Here is a 25,456-nt window from a genome sequence, read left to right on the forward strand (position 1 = left end):
ATCGATTGAAGTTTACTTTTTAGGAATATATATATATATATATATATATATATATATATATATACAGACAGTACCAGTCAAAAGTTTGGATACACCTACAAGGGTTCAAGGATTTTTCTTTATTTTTACAATTTTCTAGAGAGTGTGCCAAGCTGTCATCACGGCAAAGCGTCACTACTTTGAAAAATCTCAAATACAAAATACATTCTGATTTGCTTAACATTTTGTTGGTTACTACATGATTCCATATGTGTTATTTAATAGTTTTGATGTCTTCACTATTATTCTACAATGTAGAAAAGACAAAAAATAAAGAAAACCCTTGAATGAGTAGGTGTGTTCAAACTTTTGACTGGAACTGTATGAAGAGGATAAAGTAAACAAAAATAGTAAACTTCATATCATATGCACTCACTTATATTTATTTAGCTAATAAGTTGCATAGCCAATATATAACACAGAGCGAGTCTGGATTTATGACACAGCAGCTGTTTTCGGCCACATTTACCAATAACAGCTGTGGACCTTACGTCAGTGCAGATGTTTAGCTTAAAAATATACCCCCCTTTTTTCCCCTCAAACACCCACACGCTTCGCATAAAAACAACTGGCACTGGCATTAGCACTGCAACACATGTAGTGGCAAAATAACTCAAATGAATAAATGTAATAAAGAAGTACATAAAAAGGGAACTTGGACGGTGTCCGTGAACCTGCTCTGGCGGAATAATGAGTGATCCAAACCTCCCACTGCTACAGTATATGGATGGTTCCCACAAAGTGCGTGAAAAAGCCGGTCCCTGTGCCATGCACTGGCAGATAGATGCCTGTTAGGTCTCAAGTAAAGCATTAACACATTAATCCTATTGAAGCGTCACCATGCAAGACTGGAGGCTGCATCCCCACGGAGGCTGCATCCCCACGGAGCCAAGGCACATATTCAGGTCAGTAAATACAGCAGTGAGCCTGAACTGAGACCCATTAAACCTGGCGTTGAAATAGAAAGACAGACAGAAAGAGAGAAAAGGAGAAAAAGAAAGAGAGATAGAGGAGAGCAAGATGGAGAGACACTGACTTTTGATCCTCTTTCATTGAAACATCAAAAAAGCCAGAGAGAGAGAATGTGCATGAGATAAATTGAAGAGAGAGGAAGCATGGAAGATGGGGAAAAAGAGAGCTCAAAATAGATAGAGGGAGCTACCAATAGAGGCATAAGAAAGAGAAAAAGACAGAAGGGCGGTGGAAAAGTAAGAGAGACAAAAACATATAGATGAAGAGAAAGAGATAAATAGAAAGAGACAGGTTCCAAGCTCAGGTTTGGTCAGTGGGGAGGCAACCCAAGTTAAAATGCAAACCTCTCAGGCCACAACACTGTCAACAGAGCATCAGCTGACCGTGACCACCGAGGCAGGGGCATCGCTATGAACTTGAAGAGAATGTTCTAGGACTGACAGATACAATTTGTCCTGACATTATTGCTCACTGAACCTGTGCAGCAGTGTCAGCCAAGACGTTATAGGCCTGCAGAGACCAAAGGACTAATCTCACTCTACAGCAGGGCTGTTCAATTTCCGGTCCTGGAGGCCGAAACACCATTTTTTGTTTCTACTTGGTACTTAATTCCACTCTGGTGCTCCTAGGTCTAAAACAGTCCCTTATTAGATGGAGAGGATGAAAAACAGAAGTGTTTTGGCCTTCCAGGACCCATATTGAACAGCCCTACCCTACGGCAACAAAGACTCACAGTGGGCAAAAATATTCTGCCTAAAACAGTGAGACTAAAATGCTGACCACACCGTTCATGTTGCGCGCGCAAGAGTTGCGAAAATAATGTTACACATACATGTTATTAAACCATTTCATCCAGACTGCTCGCGTGCGTCAACAAGCATCTGCGTAGCCAGGTGCTAAGTCCCGCCTCGCCCATCTCCTGCAAGTCCCGCCTCTCCCATCTCCTCATTGGTTTTTAGGAGCATATACCCAGGTGGGTGATTGAAAGCTAAGCTGAGATGCACCTTAAAGTTGGTTGCCAACTGGCATATAAAGTCCACAGAAGAAGAAGAAGACTAAGACTGAAGGAGGAGAGATTACTAGAAACTAACTAGGTTTCCCTTTTATCTGTGGATTAATTATCAGAGTAGAGAACACTTGATTTTGTGTGACTCAAAATTGAGATCCAGGAAAAAAAAGGACCTTTGTGCATTTCAGGTAAAATAACAATCCAATGTTTAATTATATCCCAGGACAAATTAGCTAGCAATACCAAGCTAGCTAGCGAGCTAAATGTCCATGAATGTGTTTCGACCTGTCTCCAAATTAATATAGTTGGTTCAGAATTTGTTTTGATATATCAACCTGATCGCATTTGGTGTGGATGGACAAAATCAACAGCGTACAGACGCACTTGCGTGCCCGGTGTAGTCAGCATGTAACTGCCACAGTCTTTGTTCAATTCTTATCTTATCACTCCAAAGCTTTGTGCAATTGTGGGAAAAGTGTTTCCAGATGAATAAATATGATCGCTGAGGTAGCCCTGACAGAAGTTAGAAGAGGACTCTGCTACTCTGTTCTTTATCTGTCTAACTTTTGTCTTTTTCCCACCTTCTTTTGGGATGAACAACTTGATGAGGGTGTGCCGATTACAACTCCACCTTCAAATCAAGAACGAATGAAAATATCATCCAGCAGAAAGGTTCAAACCAATCAATTACCCCAACAGGTTAACCCAACATATCAGGACAGAGGAATGACGTCTACATCTGTGTCATCACTACGGTTGTCTCAAGACCTGACTAGAAGTCCATTTGGGTGAAGGACTGGAGGAATAAACATAGATACATCTGGTCACGGTGGCATTGTTTCTGTTGGCAGTGTGTGTGTCGTTGAGGTGCAGGGTGGGGGGGCAGTACCTGGGATGGCGGTAGGCTCTGCTGCAGTCCTAAAGGAGATGGTGCCGGGCTGGGACTTGCCCTGCTGGTTCTCGGCCACCACGTAGACTTCATACTCCGTGTTCCAGTCCAGACTGCTCAGCACCACGTACTCACTGCCATGGGGCAGACGGATCTCCGGCTTCCAGTCCGAAACGTGCTTCTAGGGAGGGTCGCAGAAAAGGGGGGGGTGAAACACTCAGACAGGACTCAGACATCCGTGGCTATGACACTCAAGCAAACTGCCCATCACTTTATATCACTGTAAAATCTTTCTATGCATTCACACTTATTTGGCCATCCATGAATCTTCCTACATGAATCCCTAACCATTTATTAATCTAGGCATAAACACAATAGTGATCTGTTGTCAATCTATTCAAATATGATCCATTCCTCAGTTTTTCATATGTATATCCATAAGTCTATGTGTGTTTTGCTAAAGTGAAATCATCACAGTACAATCAAACAGGGGAGATACGTAATAAATAATCATATTTTTGGGGAAAACCAGGAAGCAAAGCGGTATACACAGCGTTACCTCCTTGTCCTGTCATACTCACAGCCCTGTATCTGATCAGGTAATGTTTGATGGGCGAGCCCCCATCGTCCTGCTTGATCCAGTTGACCTTGAGGGCGTTGCCCATGGTCTGCAGCTTGCCCTCCAGCTTAGGGGGACTGGGCTCCCCTAAACGGGACATAGCGGGACACAGCGGTCAGTCAGTTACCATGGCATCGACCTACATGCTCAGCTCAGTCTCCTGCCCTAGGCCCTTAATGCAGGTGGCATGGCTGAATGCATCTGTCCCTCATCAAAGCCCATTGTCGGTGAACCAACACACGTTCCCACTCTGCCCCATCGCTTCAGGAGCCCAAACCACTGTGGGATACACACTTATTGTTAATCCCTTTACTCTGGTTTTTGTGTATTTACTGCTTTAAATGTAGTACATCTAGAGGACAAATGGATTGTCTTTATAGTGGCAGTGGCAGAGGATGTTACAAGACGATACAATTAAGTTTTGTCCCTCATAGACTCAAGAGCGGTTTTATGACAGAGGGACAGTGAGGGCAGTGGGTAGTGGGGTGAGGGCCGTGGGTAGTGGGGTGAGGGTAATGGGGTGAGCTGATGGGAATATGTAATTTTCCTTCAGGTGCAGCTCGTTATCTGGCCTCTCCTCCAGACTAATGACAGGGACACAGGCTAATTCTCCTCCTCATCTTGATTAGACATGTTACTCTATTACATTTAATAACATAATCATGATCTGCTGGGAAGGAAGGGTTGGTGTGTTCCAGCATGTGTACAGTATGTGTGTGTGTGCACCTTTTGAGAGTGCCTGTGTTCGTGTCTAATGATGTTAGCGTTCAAATTTACAGCCATGTCACCTCAGTCAAAGAGAGTTTAGGGAGGAGACTTCAATCACCATAACTCATTCATCATGGGCACATTGGTTACACACAGTTAGTGGTGTGAATATGCTATTAAAATAACTCACAGAATGTTACATACAGCTCCAGTATTCTACTCCCCACTATCACTAACCGCCCAAAAGGTGGTATCAGGTTTCAATTGGCTGCTGCAGCACATCTGCAATGTACACCGAATTGCTTGTTTTTTGCTGAGATCAAAGGATATTATTTACTGTCCCATTTGTATGTATTCTTTTCTGACATTTTGCAGTCAGACACCCTGACCTTAGGTCACAACTGGTACAAGTTTTGAAGCTCAGTGCCATCTTGAGGGAGCATTGTTGCCCATGATCACCCTGATGATATTTAACCACCAATGAACTCTGAGAGCGGATCATTCCCACAGAGGGCAGTGAAAGAGCAGTTGACAACAGAAATGGTTCCAGGCATTCTGAAAGAAACCTATGGAAGTGCAGGAGGGAATATTAATGTTGGACTTTCAATTATACTTCAGCATGGAAGTCTGTTTGGACCACCTCCTTTGACTTCAGCCAAACTAAGGTAAGAAAAACAAGAAATCATCGGGTTAAAGACAGACAGTTGAAACCTGCTCCACTTTTGCCCACCCGATCAAGTGGATCTTGGCCTAAAGCTCCCTGACTTCAACCTGACTGAATCCTATGATGATTGGATTGTATTTTTCATTTTTATCCTCTACCCTGGCCCTGAAAAGCTGAGTACTTTCTTTCCTTTTTATTTAAATTGAGTTACATCTTAATTAATGACACTTGAAACATTAATTGCAGGGATTACACAATTAGTCAATTAGGCATGCGTGAAGGCACTTGTTCTTGATCTCAGATTTTCTGATTACATTCTCTTGAAAATGCATTAGAATAAATAGTCTTGGAGTAAGCATGATATGATGCCGGAATTGAAATAAACAGGGTTAGTGATAAGAAAAAGTGGCATGTACAGAGAGTTATATTCATTGTTTATCCAGTCATGCGCATCATTCCCAGTTAGGTGAGGTTTTTCCAAATGCTAAGAAGAAAGAAGAGCCATTAAGGTTATACATGAATTAGAGATATTAACAAAAACATGCTCTTTCATGCAAACACAATATTTTATTCAATATGTAGTGATTCGGGGAGATTTTGAAGTATCAATTTGTGATAGTTGCATGATCATGCCCATTTTCATCTGATGCAACAATAACTCAACCTTTGTATTGGTCTCCCTAAATAAATACTGTACAGATAGCATTACTTTAAGTGTGTCTGCACAGTAGTGCATACATACGTCATATCAACTTCTGAACGTTACATTAGACAAAAAGGTTTTATTTGTCAGATCCTTTACTCTAACTGACATGAACTGACATGGTTAAAGGCAATTATGTTCTGGAGTAAATAAAACTTGAGCTACCTTCACTGAATCACCTAAATTCTTATTCGCTTTTTCAGCTCCTTTAAAGACATCCCCGCATGTGTGAACAAATGAGCTTATTGATAGGTTTGTTGTGCCCAAATGCAATGGAAAGATTATTGTCACACCAGATGGGTTAAAGAACTCATGAATTGTAAACGGGACTGTAAGTTTTCGGTCTGTATCAATACATGTGAATAACACAGAGACACTCTGGAAGACAAACACAGACAGACAGACAGGACATACTGCACATGCAGACAGGCCAGAACTTCCTGTCTGGTGAGACAGTAGAAAAGAAACAAGGAAGTTGGAGGAAAGAGGAGTGAACTTGCATGCATGCAGTAATGTGGGGTGAATACCACTGTTAGTCTGTCCAGAAAAGCATTCTGGGAGACAGAGTTTGAAAAGGAATTAACTCCATGGATGAGTAGGTCAATCCAGGTAATATACAATTCAATGAGAGTGCGATGCAGTTGCTATAGGTGATGGTTTCAAAAAAAGTACTTTAAAAACATGTTCTGTTTGCATATGATAGCCATTGGAGGCACCACAAAAGAAAACTCTAGAAAATACATCAGGGTTAGAGGTCAACCATTTGCTTATCTTCAACTTCATTATGTAATGCTCACTGATAGCTATATAGCAGCATATTTAACATATTATGTGATGTATAGCTTTTAAGAAGGCAAAGAGGGAAATATACACCTCTCATAAAAATGTGAATTATACCCTCTCTTTTAGTGGGATACCAAGTAAGCATACACAAATCTACATACAATTGTAGCAATATGATTGGATAGAATGCAGGTTGACCTAAGGTCAAAATCTATTCAATGGTTGCTCTCTATTGTTCTATCAAAGTAGATTATTTTAGCTTAAAATCAAATCTAGTTTCCCACTGCTGCTTGTTGATATAATACGAATTGACCAAAATTACCTTCTGTTCACCAACGAAGACGACATCATCAGCACCATGCAAGAGCCACATGACAAAGTCATATGATACGCAGGCACATGATTGGTTGAAAGGAAAGTGGAGGGGGGGGTCACATGGAAAATACAAAACATTTTTAAATTATGTAAACATGGGTAAGGTACAAAACAATAAGAAAGTTAAAGACAAAATTATACAAAACAGAAACACAAATGACAAAAAGAAATACATAAGTTCACAATAGAACTTCTTTACACATCAAATAGACATAGAAGACATGTACAGCAACTAGATACATGAAGCATTTTAAGATATCCAGTTTCAGGTTTTCAGTGTACTGAATAGATATGTCATGACCAGGAATAAGCAGGCTCATATATGCAGGCTAAGATATGTCACTGTAATGTTTTTGTGTGAACTAGATGCCAATTCCATCAAATGCTGTCCATCCAAATTTGCCTCATGCATCTTTCTTTGAAACAGTATTTCCTCTGGACTGGAATTCATGTGAATATACATTTTTCATACTCTATTTCTACACAAACAAAATAATGGCATTATATGAGACTGTAGCATATATTTAGGAAAACTCTTGACCTTAAAGGGTCTTCATAGAACCTTGTTTTCTGTGTACATTGTACATTTTGGCTCCAACCAAGTTGTGTAAAAAAAAAGGAAACCAGAGGAAACTCTGCAGTATTGACAATACTGATTGACAAAGCACATTGTCAAATGTCATATGTGCAACTAAATATGGTATATGACAACAACAATATGACCACATTTGCGGGTGGGGGGGTTGATCAGCAACAGAGGAGATAGCTAAATGGGGGGGGGGGGGGATCAGCAACATATGAGATAGCTAAAGTCCTCACACATTGTAGGACTTCAGGGTACATACTGTATCTCTGAGGGCATATTGTCAAAATGTATGGCCTCGATGTATGAGAACGCAGAATAAACCCATACCATAGTATAAAGTCCCATACTTTAAGAAATAATGTATATATTAATAGAGGAAATAAACATGAATCACAGCAACACTGAGTGGACTCTGAACCTCGTTTAATGAATTATAAACATCATTAGACATGCAACATACTTACTCCAATTACCTGGTATCAAATGCATATAAAGAACGCACACTTGTTAACACACCTGAAGCCTTGAGGAAAAATCCCTCATGCCATTTTTCACATTTAGCTAACTAGAATACTAATCACACGTGAAGGCAATCAGTATTGAATAATGACTGATTTGTTAATATTAGTTACATAGAGCCTATAAGCTCAACAACTTATCATTCTACAGGTGAGTCAAAATCTAATTAGTAACTAATAGACCAGTGTTATTATACAGCTGTTATATGATGTATATTGGTCAGCCTGGTACATGACCTACAAAATAGTTCCTCAGGCTTACTTATATTTTTCACAGTAGATAGATACCAGCAATTTAACAAATACATAGTACACACACACACACACACACACACACACAACACACAACACACGAGGACCCAATGTTGACCCATAGCAGCGTCCTAATTTACAGCCAATCAAATCAGCTATGTTTATCCTAACAATACCTTAGGGAAACCTGATTTACCTTTCCCGAACATGTATGTAGCCTTTACTTCTCCCACGAGCATGAAACTTATGGCTAGATTACCAATGTGGGAACTTCAAAATCCTCATTAAAACACACTATCCTGCAAACAAACCACGTTTTCTAATCAATAGAAAAATGATCTTATCAGTAACTGTCATCAACAACCATGAGTCTCAGTAACATGATATAAAAGAGCATAGCTTTATCTTATAATAGGAAGTTGCTCATCCATGCCTCTCATTCTTTGCCACCAGAGAATTTTTATTTTATCCACCCCCCCCTTTCTTCCTTCTCTTTTCATGAGTCACAGGATTTATGTTAGGACAGATTAACATCCCTACTGTTATTCAGAAATCTGTTAAAGATACTGGGAAAATTTAAGTCCTGGGCCCAGTTTGCCAAAAGCATCTTAAGGCTAAACTAATCGTAAGAACCTTCATAGGAGCATCGTTAAATCACTGAGTTGTTTCCCAAAAACATCATTATTAACATTGTACTTGAAAACGCTCGTAATCTAACGCCTGCATTAGACCACTCTTAGAACAGCTAAATGCATCATTATATGCTTTTTTTGCCCTGTTATCCTCTCTTTTTTTAAAATCAAAGATCAGTTATCTTTCAGAAATCCCCAGTCTGTCAGAATAATCATTTTTGTTTTGCTGTCTGTCAAACCAGGCTCCCTTAGACACAAGTACACTATATATACAAAAGTATGTGGACACCTCTTCAATTGAGTGTATTCGGCTATTTCAGTCACACCCGTTGCTGACAGGTGTATAAAATCAAGCACCTAGCCATGCAATCTCCATAGACAAACATTGGCAGTAGAATGGCCTTACTGAAGAGCTCAGTGACCTTCAACGTGGCACCGTCATAGGATACCACCTTTCCAGCAGGTCAGTTCGTCAAATTTCTGCCCTGCTCGAGTTGGGTCAACTGTAAGTTCTGTTATTGTGAAGTGAAAACATCTAGGAGCAACAACGGCTCAGCCGCAAAGTGGTAGGCCACACAAGCTCAGAGAACGGGACCGCCTAGTGCTGAAGCGTGTAGTGTGTAAAAATCGTATGTCCTAGGTTGCAACACTCACTACGGAGTTCAAAACATCCTCTGGAAGCAACGTCAGCACAAGAACTGTTCATCAGGAGCTTCATGAAATGGGTTTCCATGGCCGAGCAGGGCACACAAGCCTAAGATCACAATGCGCAATCGGCTGGAGTGGTGTAAAGCTCGCCGCCATTGGACTCTGGGGCAGTGGAAATGTGTTCTTTGGAGTGATTAATCACGCTTCACCATCTGGCAGTCCGACAGACAAACCTTGGTTTGGCGGATGCCGTGAGCTACCTGCTCGTACGCATAGTGCTAACTGTAAAGTTTGGTGGAGGAGGAATAATGGTCTGGGGCTGTTTTTCATGGTTCGGACTAGGACCGTTAGATCAAGTGAAGGGAAATCTTAACAGTACAGCATATAATGACATTTTAGATGATTCTGTGCTTCCAACCTTGTGGCAACAGTTTGGGGAAGGCGCTTTGCTGTTTCAGCATGACAATGCCCCCGTTCACAAAGCGAGGTCCATACAGAAATGGTTTGTCGAGATCTGCGAGCCAGGCATAGGTGCCCAACATCAGTGGCCAACCTCACTAATGCTCTTGTGGCCCTCCAGCAATGTTCCAACATCTGGTGGAAAGCCTTCCAAGAAGAGTGGAGGCTGTTATAGCAGCAAAGGGGGGACCAACTCCATGGTAATGACCATGATTTTGGAATGAGATGTTCGGCGAACAGGTGTCCACATACCTCTGGTCATCTAGTGTATATGAAATGCACTCTGTCATGGTTAGCCATGGAACACCCCAAATATTACCTGACGTCACTGTCAATACCATAGCCGCCAGGGGAAAGACAGAAGAGGTCAAGGAAGGAAGCTGCCTACATCTTAGAAGAGTGTTCAGACATAACACCTGGCATAGCCGAGGAGCCACAGATGCACAGACAGGAAGAAAGGCAGAGAATGGAATGTACAAAATAAAGAGACTAGCTATATATCTAAAGGGCAGAGAAGCTCTAGGTGTGCTAAAGCTAATGGTGGAGATGTTAGTTAATGGCAGGACAGGACGGTAGCGCCCTTCTTTGGACTAATCAGACAACATGCAGCAGTGTTAGCTAATGTTATAGTGATCAATCCTGTAATCAGATGTGTGCTGCATGCTGCACTGCACTGCTTCGACATTAAAGAAGAATGTCTGTAAAACCCACTCTAAATTCCTTGAAATCAAACACACGCCAGACTGTGGGGGCCGATACCAAAAGCACAGTGTTTTGTAATACATGCGTTTGGGGTTAACTGAATTCATATCAAGTAGAGGGCAACCTGTTTTAAGTAGAGGGCAACCTGTTTCTTGCTGGCTGAGGTTAGTCAGTGGAACTGTACTAAGGATTGAGGCAGTGAGCAGAGTCAGTGACTGCCTGACTGTCTCTCTGTATCACTGACCAACCCTATAACTAATAACAGTACAGCAGTAGCTCCTCGTCTCTAAAGCGGAGCGAGTAGCACTAAGCAGTGTGAGACCAAGCAGGCATAGAGAGGGATATTGGGGGGTAGAGGGAGACACACCGGCATACTCACTAAGGGCTGCACTGGTTGAAGGAATGAAGGTTGGTGTCACTGACGAAACTGCAAGATGGTGAAAACATGGTGAGAGGTGCCCGCGATTCCCCAGAGAGGGCAGTGCAAGTCGTTAGTGTTACAGACGACTGAACATCCTGATGGCAGAGCACCCCCCCGGTACACATCAGTCATCCACTGGCACCAACACACCATAGAGCGTCATATCGACTTTCAGATAAGGCTTATGCTGAGCAGCATGAAACACCTCATGAACAAGAGCACTTCAAAATCATGATGTACAGTACAACATCACATTCACCATAAGAATGTGTCATACCACAACCTGAGATGCTGCTATTATGGAACGTATTTAACTGTGTTCTATCATTAAAATCAGCTGGAATCTACATTGTACTGTAATAAACTAAAGTTTCACACTCATTTAACGTACACTATCATATTCTTATCTCATTAGGAACACCAGCAGGTAGCCCTGTAAATTCTAAATACATATTGACCTCCTCACATTAAAATTCCTAAGAGCAGAAGATGAGTTTCCATAAGCCTTGTTTGAAGCAGGTAGTATAGCTGTTGGTCTATGTTTGACAATTATCATTAGAATTGAACCCATTTTATCAACACAAACACAATTCATTCCAACCAAGCTGCTTTCTCAAGATAATCATGAGTCATTACCCACAAGGTAGGTGTTCTTGTAAAAACCACCGATTTGTGCAGACTCATGACAATGAAAATGTATCATTGGTAGTCAGCTGAAAATAGTTATATGAGAAACTATTCTCTTGTATGACTCAATTAACTGTGAACATCTAAAAATGTGTTATTAGTGACAAAAGCATATTGTGTAAGTGAACCATAAAATGGACTATCAATGTACAATACGCCTAATTTACCAGGCTCTATTTGTACACAAGTGAGGGTAGAACTGTCTAAGAGAACCTAAGTTGTTGCTTCAAGTGGGTCAGGCTTTCCTTAGATATACTGTAAATGAGGTGAGGAATGGTATGGCAGACAAAGACACTAAATGATAAAAGCAACACTGCGGCCATTGACAGAACAACTCCAACCAGAGTGAAAAAGACTTGGTAGAACACTGTCAATTTAAAAATGAGAAATGTTTTAATTTGAAATTTAATTTGAAAAAAGCATGCCTGCTTTTGACATAATATTTGCAAGAAATGCTCATAAGCCATCGACTTCACAAAGAAGCTTCACACTGCTTGACTGCCTTTAAGTTGTCATCAGTTCAGAAACAGAAGTACAATCAGAAATTCAGTTGTTTCACCGGTTAGAATTTGAGTGATAATCCATCTTGCATGAGCAGGCCAGCAACTATGTCTGGCAAACCGCAGATATTGCAAGCCACATATTTGTGGTAACGTCCATTGCAGATAATACATTTTGAGAGAATGCAAAAATGACCTAAAGAAAAATCTTCTCAACCTTTTAATTATTAATAGGGATTCGGTCCGCACAAGCATGCTGGGGAGAGACGGACGCTTAGAGCATACTGGATAGCTACATAATAACCAATAAACATATTTTTTTTCACTGCAATTGCATAAAAGCTGAGAGGCAGCAGAGGTATTTATAGCCAGGTTTCCATGGTGCCAGGGCCAAGGCACATCATGTTAGAAGGGTTTCTGAAAAACCAATTCGTTGAAAAATGCCAAGAGACAGGGAGAAGGAGGCTGAGCCATCCCTTAGAAAGGCATACTCACTCTCCAATTACGTCGGATCACCAGCTGGAATGCTGCGTGAGTGTGTTGGGAGCATTTTGTGAGGTAGCTGCTGTTGTATATGTAATTTGAGGTGTGGTTGCTGACGTTAGAACAGTCTCCATAGTTCCTTCCACCACCACAGCCTCGACCACCATGGCCGGCTTACTGGTGACTTCCTCTACCTACAGAGGTCAAACCCCCTTATACATGCAATCGGGCCGCCCACAGGTGGTGAGGGTAGGCAACAACATCTCCTCCCCGCTGATCCTCAACACGGGGGCCCCACAAGGGTGCGTTCTGAGCCCTCTCCTGTACTCCCTGTTCACCCACGACTGCGTGGCCATGCACGCCTCCAACTCAATCATCAAGTTTGCGGACGACACAACAGTGGTAGGCTTGATTACCAACAACGACGAGACGGCCTACAGGGAGGAGGTGAGGGCCCTCGGAGTGTGGTGTCAGGAAAATAACCTCACACTCAACGTCAACAAAACTAAGGAGATGATTGTGGACTTCAGGAAACAGCAGAGGGAACACCCCCCTATCCACATCGATGGATCAGTAGTGGAGAGGGTAGCAAGTTTTAAGTTCCTCGGCATACACATCACAGACAAACTGAATTGGTCCACTCACACTGACAGCGTCGTGAAGAAGGCGCAGCAGCGCCTCTTCAACCTCAGGAGGCTGAAGAAATTCGGCTTGTCACCAAAAGCACTCACAAACTTCTACAGATGCACAATCGAGAGCATCCTGGCGGGCTGTATCACCGCCTGGTACGGCAACTGCTCCGCCCTCAACCGTAAGGCTCTCCAGAGGGTAGTGAGGTCTGCACAACGCATCACCGGGGGCAAACTACCTGCCCTCCAGGACACCTACACCACCCGATGTTACAGGAAGGCCATAAAGATCATCAAGGACATCAACCACCCAAACCACTGCCTGTTCACCCCGCTATCATCCAGAAGGCGAGGTCAGTACAGGTGCATCAAAGCTGGGACCGAGAGACTGAAAAACAGCTTCTATCTCAAGGCCATCAGACTGTTAAACAGCCACCACTAACATTGAGTGGCTGCTGCCAACACACTGTCATTGACACTGACCCAACTCCAGCCACTTTAATAATGGGAAATGATGTAAATATATCACTAGCCACTTTAAACAATGCTACCTTATATAATGTTACTTACCCTACATTATTCATCTCATATGCATATGTATATACTGTACTCTAGATCATCGACTGCATTCTTATGTCACTAGCCACTTTAACTATGCCACTTTGTTTACTTTGTCTACATACTCATCTCATATGTATATACTGTACTCGATACCATCTACTGTATGCTGCTCTGTACCATCACTCATTCATATATCCTTATGTACATATTCCTTATCCCCTTACACTGTGTATAAGACAGTAGTTTTGGAATTGTTAGTTAGATTACTTGTTGGTTATCACTGCATTGTCGGAACTAGAAGCACAAGCATTTCGCTACACTCGCATTAACATCTGCTAACCATGTGTATGTGACAAATAAAATTTGATTTGATTTGATCTACAGAGTTGACCTCAAGGCTATTGCCATGGGTCACTGGGTCTCTGTTGCCTTGACTAGAGTGAGGATATGTGTTGTCATGGCTACAGGAACAGCTGTGTTACCCGCTGCCCTCTGTGGGTCATCAGGTGGAGTCCCCAGAGGGAAAGGGGAACCTCAACACAGGGGGCTCTGTCTCTGACATGGTACCCATGACTACACCTCCCTGGTCCTCAGCTTTGGTTGAAATGTCCTGGGGATCTGGTGAGGAACCTTGAGCATCGGGTTAGCCCTTAGAGAATTGTCATATCCCTTTGCAGGTTCTGTGGACACCTGGCTTACCTCTTATTCTAGTAGGACTTCTATAAGGGTGGTTGTGGACACTATGGACTTCTAATTGTTTTAACTTGGGTCACGGTATTTCAAAAACTAAGACATGTCTTCTGTTCCCAATTGATGGAGACACTGATTGGAACAATGGCATGACACGGAAATGTACAAGAGAGCATTCACTATGGCCCATCTTGTAAACCCTGAGTCCTCCTAACTAGTACTATGACACACACAAACCAATTAAAGGAGATTAATTTAAAACTTGTATAATATAATTATAATAAATATACCTGATCATATGTTTTTAAAGTAATTATTTCATTATATGCCATTTAATATCAACAGCTTTTGTCTAGATTTACAAGTTGTCCCTTACACCCTGGAAATACAATAGTACTGTAATACAGTAGTACTCATACAACAACAGAGAAGACTAAAGTCTATGCCATCCCTGTGCTCCTGGCTAGTCATGCAGGCCCTGAGGAATGTTAAGTGTGTGTTTGGAGTGTTCCAACCATTATCCCACCAGCCTCCACAATAAAAACAGATGATGGTATCCATCTCCTCCAAACATAACCACATAAGAGAATCAGCATAATTATGAGATATTGTCTTTGTTGCGCTTCTCTGCCTTTGTACTAGGGTCTTATGAGGGGGAAAAATAGGCTTCTCTGTAATGTTGCCTCACACTGTCATGGCTGAGCAGAGATGCAATAAACCTGGTGAATTAGGGATGCCTTAAAGGGATACTTCAGAATTTTGCCCATTTTTGGCAGAGTCAGATTAGCTTGTGGATACAGTTTGAAGGAAGTTGCTGACTAGTGTTAATGCAATTGCTAACTAGCATTAGTGAAATGACTGGAAGTCTATGGTAACTGCTAGCATACTAGTAGATACAATAGACTTCCAGTCATTGTGCTAATGCTAGTTAGTATTGGCTCATGAAACTACCACTTCACTTCCTTCATACTGGATGCAGATTGCCAAAATCCCAAAGTATCCCTTTATGAACGGCAACAAACCCAACCACGGCTGGATCCTGTCTGTTGCCGACATCTCAGGCTACATTTAAATTGTGCCACATAAACAATGAGTCATCATTGAGAAACTAATGGCACTGAATATTTATATTTCCCTTTGGCTGATAATGCGGCGCAGTTCTTTGTCTTTGTTTGTATACGCTGCTGTATGGGCAATAACACTGTCCAACATGTTGTTATTGCTCATTATGTTCATACCAATTACTGAGTATCTGTACAAATGGCTAAGGATTGAGTGGCTATTTGAAGTCAATCAGGGGTCAATCAGTTCACTGTACAAAGGGAGAGGGGACAAGATGCACACGGGAGAAGCAAGTGGCTAAAAATGAGCTATGGAACTATGTGATTGCACAGTACATGGTCACTCATGTATTACACACTCAAAGTCTGCTTAGAAACTACAATATGACTAAAACAAACCTGAGTCCACGTTAGAGTAATGAAATGGTATGCCGTCTGGAAATGTTTGAGACAAGAGTTATTGTGTGAGCGTTTTAATTTATTGAAAGCAAATACCAAAATGCCCCAATCAAAGCTTTGAGGTAATGGCCAAGTAGAATTCTTAATTCAAAGAGATAACGAAACAAAGCAAATTCAATTGTCCATTGAAAATATGTTTTTTCATCTATAAAACAAACAATTGTTAATTAAGTTTTTTACATAAATGTTTAAAATAAATGGATGAAATGAAAACAGTCAAAGAAAAGGATGCAAAGACAGGGAGACGAGAAACTTACTTGTGAAAGTATAGCCTGAGAAGTCCAATTGAACAAAAATAGATGGGTAAAGATGAACAAAATCAGAAGAAACAGAAACAATTAAAACAGAAATGTACAAAAATGGTAGAAGGTGGCTGTCCTGTCACTTCACAACTAAATATGAACCATGATAAACAGTGATAATGGGATAGTTCACTTTGGTAAAGTATACAGTGTCTTCAGAAAGTATTCACACACTTGACATATTCCACATTATGTTGTGTTACAGTCTGAATTCAAAATTGATTCAAAACATCTACACACAATACCCTATAAGGACAAATTGAAAACAAGTTTTTAGAAAGTTTTGCAAATGTATTGAAAATTAAATACAGAAATATCAAATTTACACAAGTATTCACACCCCCGAGTCAGTACTTTGTAGTAGAAGCACCTTTTGGCAGCGATTACAGCTGTGAGTCTTTCTGGATACGTCTCTAAGAGCTTTCTACACTTGGATTGTGCAACATTTGCCCATTATTCTTTTAAACATTCTTCAAGTTCTGTCAAATTGGTTGTTGATCATTGCTAGACAACTATTTTCAGGTCTTGCCATAGATTTTCAATACGATTTAAGTAAAAACTGTAACCTGGTCACTCAGGAACATTCACTGTCTTCTTGGTTGGCAACTCCAGTTGGCCTTGTGTTTTAGGTTATTGTCCTTCTGAAAGGTGAATTCATCTCCCAGTGTCTGGAGGAAAGCAAACTGAACCAGGTTTTCCTCTAGGATTTTGCCTGTGCTTAGCTCCATTCTGTTTATTTTTTATCCTGAAAAACTTCCCAGTCCTTAACAATTACATCAAAACCCATAAGATGATGCTGCCACCACCATGCTTAAACATATGGAGAGTGGTACTCAGTAATGGGTTGTATTGGATTTGCCCCAAACATAACACTTTGTATTCAGGACAAAAAATGTATTGCTTTGCCCCAACTTTGTTGCAAACAGGATGCATGTTTTGGAATATTGTTAATTCTGTAAGGGCTTCCTTCTGTTCACCCTGTCATTTAGGTTAGTATTGTGGAGTACTACAATGTTGTTGATCCAGCCTCAGTTTTCTCCTATCACAGCCATTAAACTAACTGTTTTAATTCACCATTGGCCTCATGGTGAAATCCCTGAGTGGTTTCCTTCCTTTGTTTTTACACTGAACAAAAATATAAATGCAACATGTAAGGTGTTGGTCCCATGCTTCATGAGTTGAAATAAAAAAATCACAGAAATGTTCCATACGCACAAAAAAGGTTCTCTCACATTTTGTTTACTTCCCTGTTAGTTAGCATTTATCCTTTGCCACGATAATCCATTACCTGTCAGGTAAGGCATATCAAAAAGCTGATTAAACAGCATGATCATTACACAGGGGGGGGGGGGGGGGCTGAGTATTTCTGTCTGTAATAAAGCCCTTTTGTGGGGAAAAACGAATTCAGATTGGCTGTGGGTGGGTGGGTGGGCGTATGCCCTCCAAGGCCCATCCACGGCTGCACCCCTGCCCAGTCGTGTGAAATCCATAGATTAGGGCCTAATTAATTTATTTCAAATGACTGATTTCATTATATGAACTGCAACTCAGTAAAATCTTTGAAATTGTTGCATTTATATTTTTGTTCGGTATATTTAACCCTTTACCAGCTAAATTGACTGAGAACACATTCTCATCTACAGCAACAACCTGGGGAATAGTTACAGGGGGATGAATGAGCCAATTGTAAGCTGGGGATGGTTAGGTGGTCATGATGGTACGAAGGACAGATTGGGAATTAAGACCAATAAGTGCCATGGCATCTTTAATGACCACAGAGAGTCAGGACAAAAGACACCACCTTACACAGGCCAATCATTGCCCTGGGCATTGGGATATTTTTTTATTTTCAGACCCGAGGAAAGAGTGCCTCCTACTGGCCCTCCAACAGAATCTGGGGTCCCATCCAGGGACCAACCAAAATCAACCCTGCTTAGTTTCAGAGAAAAACCAGCAGAGGGATGCAGGGTGCTATGCTGCTCTCTTTGTCGTGACTGAAACACCATCCAAAGTGTAATTAATAACTTTACCATGCTCAAAGGGATGGTTGAATCTGGGTTTGAGATTCACTGGGGGAACACTGAGGGACAGATACTTGTACAGTATGTGTGGAGTACAGAGATGAGGTAGTCATTCAAAAATCACGTTAAACACTATCCATGCAGCTCATTATGTGACTTTTTTACTCCTGAACTTATTTAGGTGTGCAATAAAAAGGGGTTTAATACTTATTAACTCAAGGCACTTCAGTTTTTCATTTTGAATTACTTTGTTTAAATTCCAATCTGACATTATGGGGTATTGTGTTGAGCCCAGTGACAAAAACTCAAAATTATATCCATTTTAAATTCAGGCTGCAATACAACAAAATGTGGAAAAGGAGAAGGGGTATGAACAATTTCTGAAGGCACTGTAACTATTATCAGGAAAAACAATCATAGATTTATAGAGCTCATGAGCCGTAAAATAAACATACCTAATCAATGTACCTTATAAATTAGGCATGTTTAGCATTCTGGACAGACTTCAAATAATGTCACAGTACTTTCAAGGTGAGAAAACATTCAGAACATTATGAAATAGAGTAATAGAGAGTTATGACTTTAGGTCGCTGTTTATCTGATTAAGGTACTCAATGCTCCAAATCAAGATGAAGTAAAAGGACAAGGCATCCCTCTAGACTTCAGACTGAAAAAAGGGTCTAAGTGGGAACTAAGGGTGGTTGCTACAGAAGCACAGAGGGTGAAAAGCACAGATGGAAGCATGGCAAGAAGCAAAACAGAATCAGACTGATTCATGCCTTAAATGTGTTGAATCAGAAGTGAATAAACCTAGAGAAAATAACCTTAACTACCACGTACAGCAACACCGTTCAGCATGACTGACAAACTAGGAGGGAGAAAATAAAAGATGGGGTCGCTTTTCCATTCCAACTCTCTAATTCCTTCAGTGTTTTTAGATGGCTAACACAGTGTGTGAATCTGGGCAGATTCGTGTTATGCTATTTTATTATGCAGCTCTTACAAATGAGATCCAGTGACTTAAATGTGTAAAGCGGCCTTAATAAAACATCCCAAAAATGGCGCATTCATAAACTGTTCTGGTAGTAAATGAATCTCTATATTTTCAGATTGAATGTTCCCCCTATGCCCGTGCTACTCTACGCATACAGTGGCTTATGAAAGTATTCACCCCCTTGGCATTTTTCCTATTTTGTTGCTTTACAACCTGGAATTAAAATGTTTTTTTGGGGGGGTGGGTTGTATCATTTGATTTACACAACATGCCTACTACTTTGAAGATGCACATTTTTTTTTGTGGAACAGAAGAAATAATAAGAAAAAAACTGAAAACTTAAGCATGCATAACTATTCACCCCCCCAAAGTCAATACTTTGTAGAGCCACCTTTTGCAGCAATTACAGCTGCAAGTCTCTTTGGGTATGTCTCTATAAGCTTGGCACATCTAGCCGCTGAGATTTTTGCCCGTTCTTCAAGGCAAAACTGCTCCAGCTCCTTCAAGTTGGATGGGTTCCGCTGGTTCACAGCAATCTTTAAGTCATACCACAGATTCTTAATTGGATTGAGGTCTGGGCTTTGACTAGGCCATTCCAAGACATTGAAATGTTTCCCCTTAAACCACTTGAGTGTTGCTTTAGCAGTATGCTTAGGGTCATTGTCCTGCTGGAAGGTGAACCTCAGTCCCAGTCTCAAATCACTGGAAGACTGAAACAGGTTTCCCTCAAGAATTTCCCGTATTTAGCGCCATCCATCATTCCTTCAATTCTGACCAGTTTCCCAGTCCCTGCCGATGAAAAACATCCCCACAGCATGATACTGCCACCACCATGCTTCACTGTAGGGATGGTATTCTTGGGGTGATGAGAGGTGTTGGGTTTGCGCCAGATATAGCATTTTCCTTGATGATCAAAAAGCAATATTTTAGTCTCATCTGACCAGAGTACCTTCTTCCATATGTTTGGGGAGTCTCCCACATGCCGTTTGGCGAACACCAAACATGTTTGCCTATTTTTTTCTGGCCACTCTTCCGTAAAGCCTAGCTCTGTGGAGTGTACGGCTTAAAGTGGTCCTATGGACAGATACTCCAATCTCCGCTGTGGAGCTTGCAGCTCCTTCAGCGTTATCTTTGGTCTCTTTGTTGCCTCTCAGATTAATGCCTTGTCCATGAGTTTTGGTGGGCGGCCCTCTCTTGGCAGATTTGTTGTGGTGCCATATTCTTTCCACTTTTTAATAATGGATTTAATGGTGCTCTGTGGGATGTTCAAAGTTTTGGATATTTTTTTATAACCCAACCCTGATCTGTACTTCTCCACAACTTTCTCCCTGACCTGTACGGAGAGCTCCTTGGTCTTCATAGTGCCGCTTGCTTGGTGGTGCCCCTTGCTTAGTTGTGTTTCAGACTCTGGGGCCTTTCAGAACAGGTGTATATATACTCAGATCATGTGACACTTAGATTGCACACAGGTGGACTTTATTTAACTAATTATGTGGCTTCTGAAGGTAGTCGGTTGCACAAGATCTTATTTAGGGACTTCATAGCAAAGGGGGTGAATACATATGCACACAGCACTTTTCCATGTTTTATTTTTTAGATTTTTTTTAAACAAGTACATTTTTTTTCATTAGACTTCACCAATTTATACTATTTTGTGTATGTCCATTACATGAAATCCAAATAAAAATAGGCACTGTATAACAACATTTTCACAACCTGGATTTTGGATTCGTCCTTAGGTAGAACTTGCAGAAACAACCTCTGCTTACTTGTGACTGCATCTGAGATTCAGAATATCAAACCCTCAGTGTTGATTTGTCTTCCATTATACTGACATAGGCACAATGTATTGTTTAACTTCACTATGTTTTACAAGTTTTGAAGATCCGGGCAAATTTTTTGCCAATATTGAAGTTAGTAATTGCTTAATAATTAACTCTTCAGTGTCCAGACTAATCGTAAATGTGTGTTTTACCAGAACAGGGTAAAACACTGTAGGCTTATGTGTGTTTTATTTTTTGTGTGTTCATTTTTTGTGTGTTCATGCTCTCCGATTGGTGCACTCACAAGCACACAGCGCCTCTTTACTAACAAATGTGTTAAAGTGCTAGTCACCACTGTGCTGCAGACGACCAAAATAACACTTGGCCAATTTACCTTGACATCTACATGGATTTTTAGTCCACCAAAATAGCAGCCTTAAATTACATTTGTCAAAATTGTTTTTGATGTTGTGTTGTGTAGTGATGCGAGCGTTGTTCCTTTCATTTAATGATTAGGCATTAGCATGAATTGATCTATCAGATACCTGTCAAGAGAAAATCTCAAAACGACAAAGAATTGTGCTCTGATAACATTTACAGTTGTCATCGTAGATATTGTCTTTCATTGTCCTCATGAAGAGGGAAATTGTCCCAAAACAGCTTGCAGAAATGCACGGACTGAAGTTAGCTTCACAATAAATGGAAAAAGTTTGAGTTGTGTAGACTGAGAATGCCGACACACAGAGATAGAGACGAGACAATATGTTTTCTGCACCTAGCAAATTATACTCTGAAGGTTGGGAGGGGTGGTATGTGGGGTAGGGAAGGGGGCTGTCTTAGCCCTCTAGAAATAACAACATCCCATGGGGAGAGAAGGACAAAATACACCAGAACTGGGTAAAACACTGTAGGCCTATGTGTGTGTGTGTGTGTGTGTGTGTGTGTGTGTGTGTGTGTGTGTGTGTGTGTGTGTGTGCGTGTGACAAACACACACAGACACTACTGTCACCAGGACCAGCGAAAGGGAGGGGGAGGGCGGAAATTTGGATGGCGCCCCCCTTCCACCACCCATTAGCTGAAAAACGTAGGTCCCCACCCCTACTTCCCTAACCTTTCTATGAAACGTAACTTAACGTAACAGGCATAAGAGAAACACCTCAGTGGAATTCCCACATCCAGTTTTCAGTAGAAAAGGAAGCTATAGGGTGAAAATAGATGTATCCCTGAAAACCGGAACATCCGGTTGTTGGTAACTCCGCTAAGGCAAATGCAAACAGACACACAGGCTGGGGGCAGTTGGCAATGCATCCCTGGAGCGCAGTGGCTGGTCCTTCAAGGAGATCAGAAGGAAGATGCATTATGCATGTGGCGCTGGGAGCTTGGGGGGGATAGGTGGTCGTGGCTGGATGGCTAGACTACACGAGGTCGTGATAGGGAGGAAAAGCATTCGGGTTAGGTGAGTGCAATCTCTCTGCAGGAGGGAACAAGGAAGGAGGGAAGCACTTACGGACTGGCGCTGTCTTGAAGGTCAGAGGAGTGCTGCTCTCGCCCTCACCCTTGCCGTTGATGGCAGACATCTTGACCTCATAGAAGGTCTCGGGCTTCAGGCCAACGATGGTGATCATGCTCAGGCCTGTCGGAAAAAAGGGGATTTTAGAAAGCTCCATTAAAGACATTGATACAGACCTAGTCACCCGGCTGGCTGATGAAGCCCACTTGTAATGTCTTGGATGGCTCAAGGACAAGCATCATCAACTAGATTCAACCCTGGGCCGATTTTTTGTTGTTGAGTGGATGGTCAGCAGGCCAGACATAATTACAAATCATTTGTAGACTACAAATTGACTGCAAGAAGCCCAAACCCATATAATATTTGACTAAAACATAATAATTTCAAATCTTGCTTACATTTGTATACGATCACTCTACTATGCATAGGAATACTTTGGAATAAATTAAAATTACTTGGAGCTGATTTGCTGGTGTTTTAACAGTCTTATGTCCCAAAATTGCTCAGAAAACTTTAAGGGCCAAATAAAATTACCCACGGGCCTCCAGTTGGGGAACCTTGCTCTAGGATGAGTGATGCAATGGGAGGCCTCTGCTAAGAGGAGCAGAGGGCAGGACAGAGTGATGGCTGTTATTGTGATCTCTTCTCTGTCGAGGAGCAAGACAGTGTGGTGGAAAAGAGAGTGATCTGTATGTTGGCACTGTTTTTTGTGTATGAGCGAGCGTAGAGGCGGGCCCTTGTCTGTTTGAGTGAGTGAGTGGGGAGGTTTATTGCTTGACACTGTGTGTGAGGATGTCATATGTTTAGGTTGTCTGTGTTTTGTTTCTGTGCGTGTGTGAATATTTTCTAGTCCATAACTAGGTATCTGTGTGTGTTTGTTGGCAGGCCTTTCACAGTGCAAATGTCTATTGGCAGGCTGTTATGTGTGTGTCTGTGTGCAGAATTGCAGTCACTGGTGTGTGAACCAAGTTGTCTTTAGTTTGGGTGCTTCTGTGTGTGTGTGTGTGTGTGTGTGCGCATCAGGCTGGGCTGTGAAAAGTGGCCCCTGGGTTCTGGGCTGACAGAGCAGCCTGTCAACAATCTGCTGATATATCCCATGTGAGAGTAAGACAGACAGGCCAACAGATGTGCCCACATTAGAGTCCTGCATCAGGTTGGATACCCACGGTTCCCACAGTTGACCCGCAACAAAAAGCTAGTGGGTGGAATGAAAAAATGATTTCAACCTGCAGGTCAGCTCGCGGTTCAGAACAATTATTTGCGGGTCAGAAACATTAAATAAAATGTTAAAACATTTACAAACCCAGGAGCTTGTTCTGTTGTGTTGCGAATCACATTCTGTGAGTTTACATACACTTAGGTTGGAGTCATTAAAACTCATTTTTCAACCACTCCACAAATTTCTTGTTAACAAACTATAGTTTTGGCAAGTCTGTTAGAACATCTACTTTGTGCATGGCACAAGTAATTTTTCCAACAACTGTTCACAGACAGATTATTTCACTTATAATTCACTGTATTACAATTCCAGTAGGTCAGAAGTTTACATACACTAAGTTACTGTGCCTTTAAACAGCTTGGAAAATTCCAGAAAATTATGTCATGGCTTTAGAAACTTCTGATAGGCTAATTGACATCATTGAAGTCAATTGGAGGTGTACCTGTGGATGTATTTCAAAGTCTACCTTCAAACGCAGTGCCTCTTTGCTTGACATCATGGGAAAATCAAAAGAAATCAGCCAAGACCTCAGAAAAAAAGTTGTAGACCTCCACAGGTCTGGTTCATCCTTGGGAGCAATTTCCAAACGCCTAAAGGTACCACGTTTATCTGTACAAACAATAGTACGCACCATGGGATCATGGGTCCTCACAGCCGTCATACCGCTCAGGAAGGAGACGCGTTCTGTCTCCTAGAGATTAACATACTTTGGTGTGAAAAGTGCAAATCCATAACAGAACAACAGCAAAGGACCTTGTGAAGATGCTGGCGGAAACAGGTACAAAAGTATCTATATCCACAGTAAAACGAGTCCTATATCGACATAACCTGAAAGGCCGCTCAGCAAGGAAGAAGCCATTGCTCCAAAGTGGTGATCCTAACTGACCTAAGACAGGGAATTTTTACTCTGATTAAATGTCAGGAATTGTGAAAAACTGAGTTTAAATGTATTTGGCTAATGTGTATGTAAACAATTGTATAGGCTACCAGCCATGCATGCAGTGGATCAGGGAACTGTCTATTATTTGTGTAGTGCTGAAATGTATGTTTCATCCTCCCACGTTAAAATAAGTTGCCAAGTGTACTTTCCCTGGCTAGCCTAGCTCACAGAAAAATGTCTAACGTAGGATAAATAAAAAGAAAGGTTATGAAATAGACCTAAACCATCCTGGAAACAGGTGCTACAAGTAAAATCCCCAGTTTGGTTGGGAAGGATTTGGGACTCATTGTGGACAAGGACAACAACCCGGTAGCTGGATACACAGCCAGCAAAAAGTGCAAGCAGGTATTTGTTGACGATAGGCTAATTCAGTTTATTATCAGTTTATTATTACTTTAATTCAGGCTTTCGTTCATTCAGACCTTATGCGGCCATATCAAGTTTAAACCAGTGTGCTGGTCAAAGTTTGAGTGGTAAATAAATGTATTTTTGCTGCCAATATTTGATTCTGGGAATTGTTTATTTCAGCTTCAATTAAACTATTTGATTATCTAAACAATATTGAACGTAAAGGTCTTGTTTTGTTATGTCGTGGGCCCGGTTCCACGAGGGGGCTAAAGTGACTTAGCCCCCTCAGTTCAAACTTTAGCCTTTACCC

General features: G+C 41.4%; 1 protein-coding gene across 13 annotated transcripts in view; it reads right to left on the bottom strand.

Annotated features, from left to right (window-relative positions):
- The window catches only part of LOC115136002 (neural cell adhesion molecule 1-like), a 335,970-nt gene that overhangs the window by 24,946 nt on the left and 285,568 nt on the right, over positions 1-25,456 (bottom strand). For 5 of the 13 annotated variants that reach the window (XM_029671307.2, XM_029671305.2, XM_029671311.2 and 2 more), the window contains 3 exons: positions 22,637-22,762; positions 3,491-3,615; positions 2,910-3,090 (listed from right to left, as the gene is read on the bottom strand). In XM_029671307.2, the coding sequence (XP_029527167.2) occupies positions 2,910-3,090; positions 3,491-3,615; positions 22,637-22,762 (432 nt within the window). Of the gene's footprint in view, positions 1-2,909; positions 3,091-3,490; positions 3,616-10,937; positions 10,986-15,989; positions 16,026-16,306; positions 16,322-22,636; positions 22,763-25,456 lie in introns of all 13 variants that reach the window. The other 8 variants (XM_029671296.2, XM_065023741.1, XM_065023744.1 and 5 more) reach the window with 3 other exon arrangements.

The sequence above is a fragment of the Oncorhynchus nerka genome, linkage group LG10 (assembly GCF_034236695.1).
Source record: "Oncorhynchus nerka isolate Pitt River linkage group LG10, Oner_Uvic_2.0, whole genome shotgun sequence".
Lineage (NCBI taxonomy): Eukaryota > Metazoa > Chordata > Actinopteri > Salmoniformes > Salmonidae > Oncorhynchus > Oncorhynchus nerka.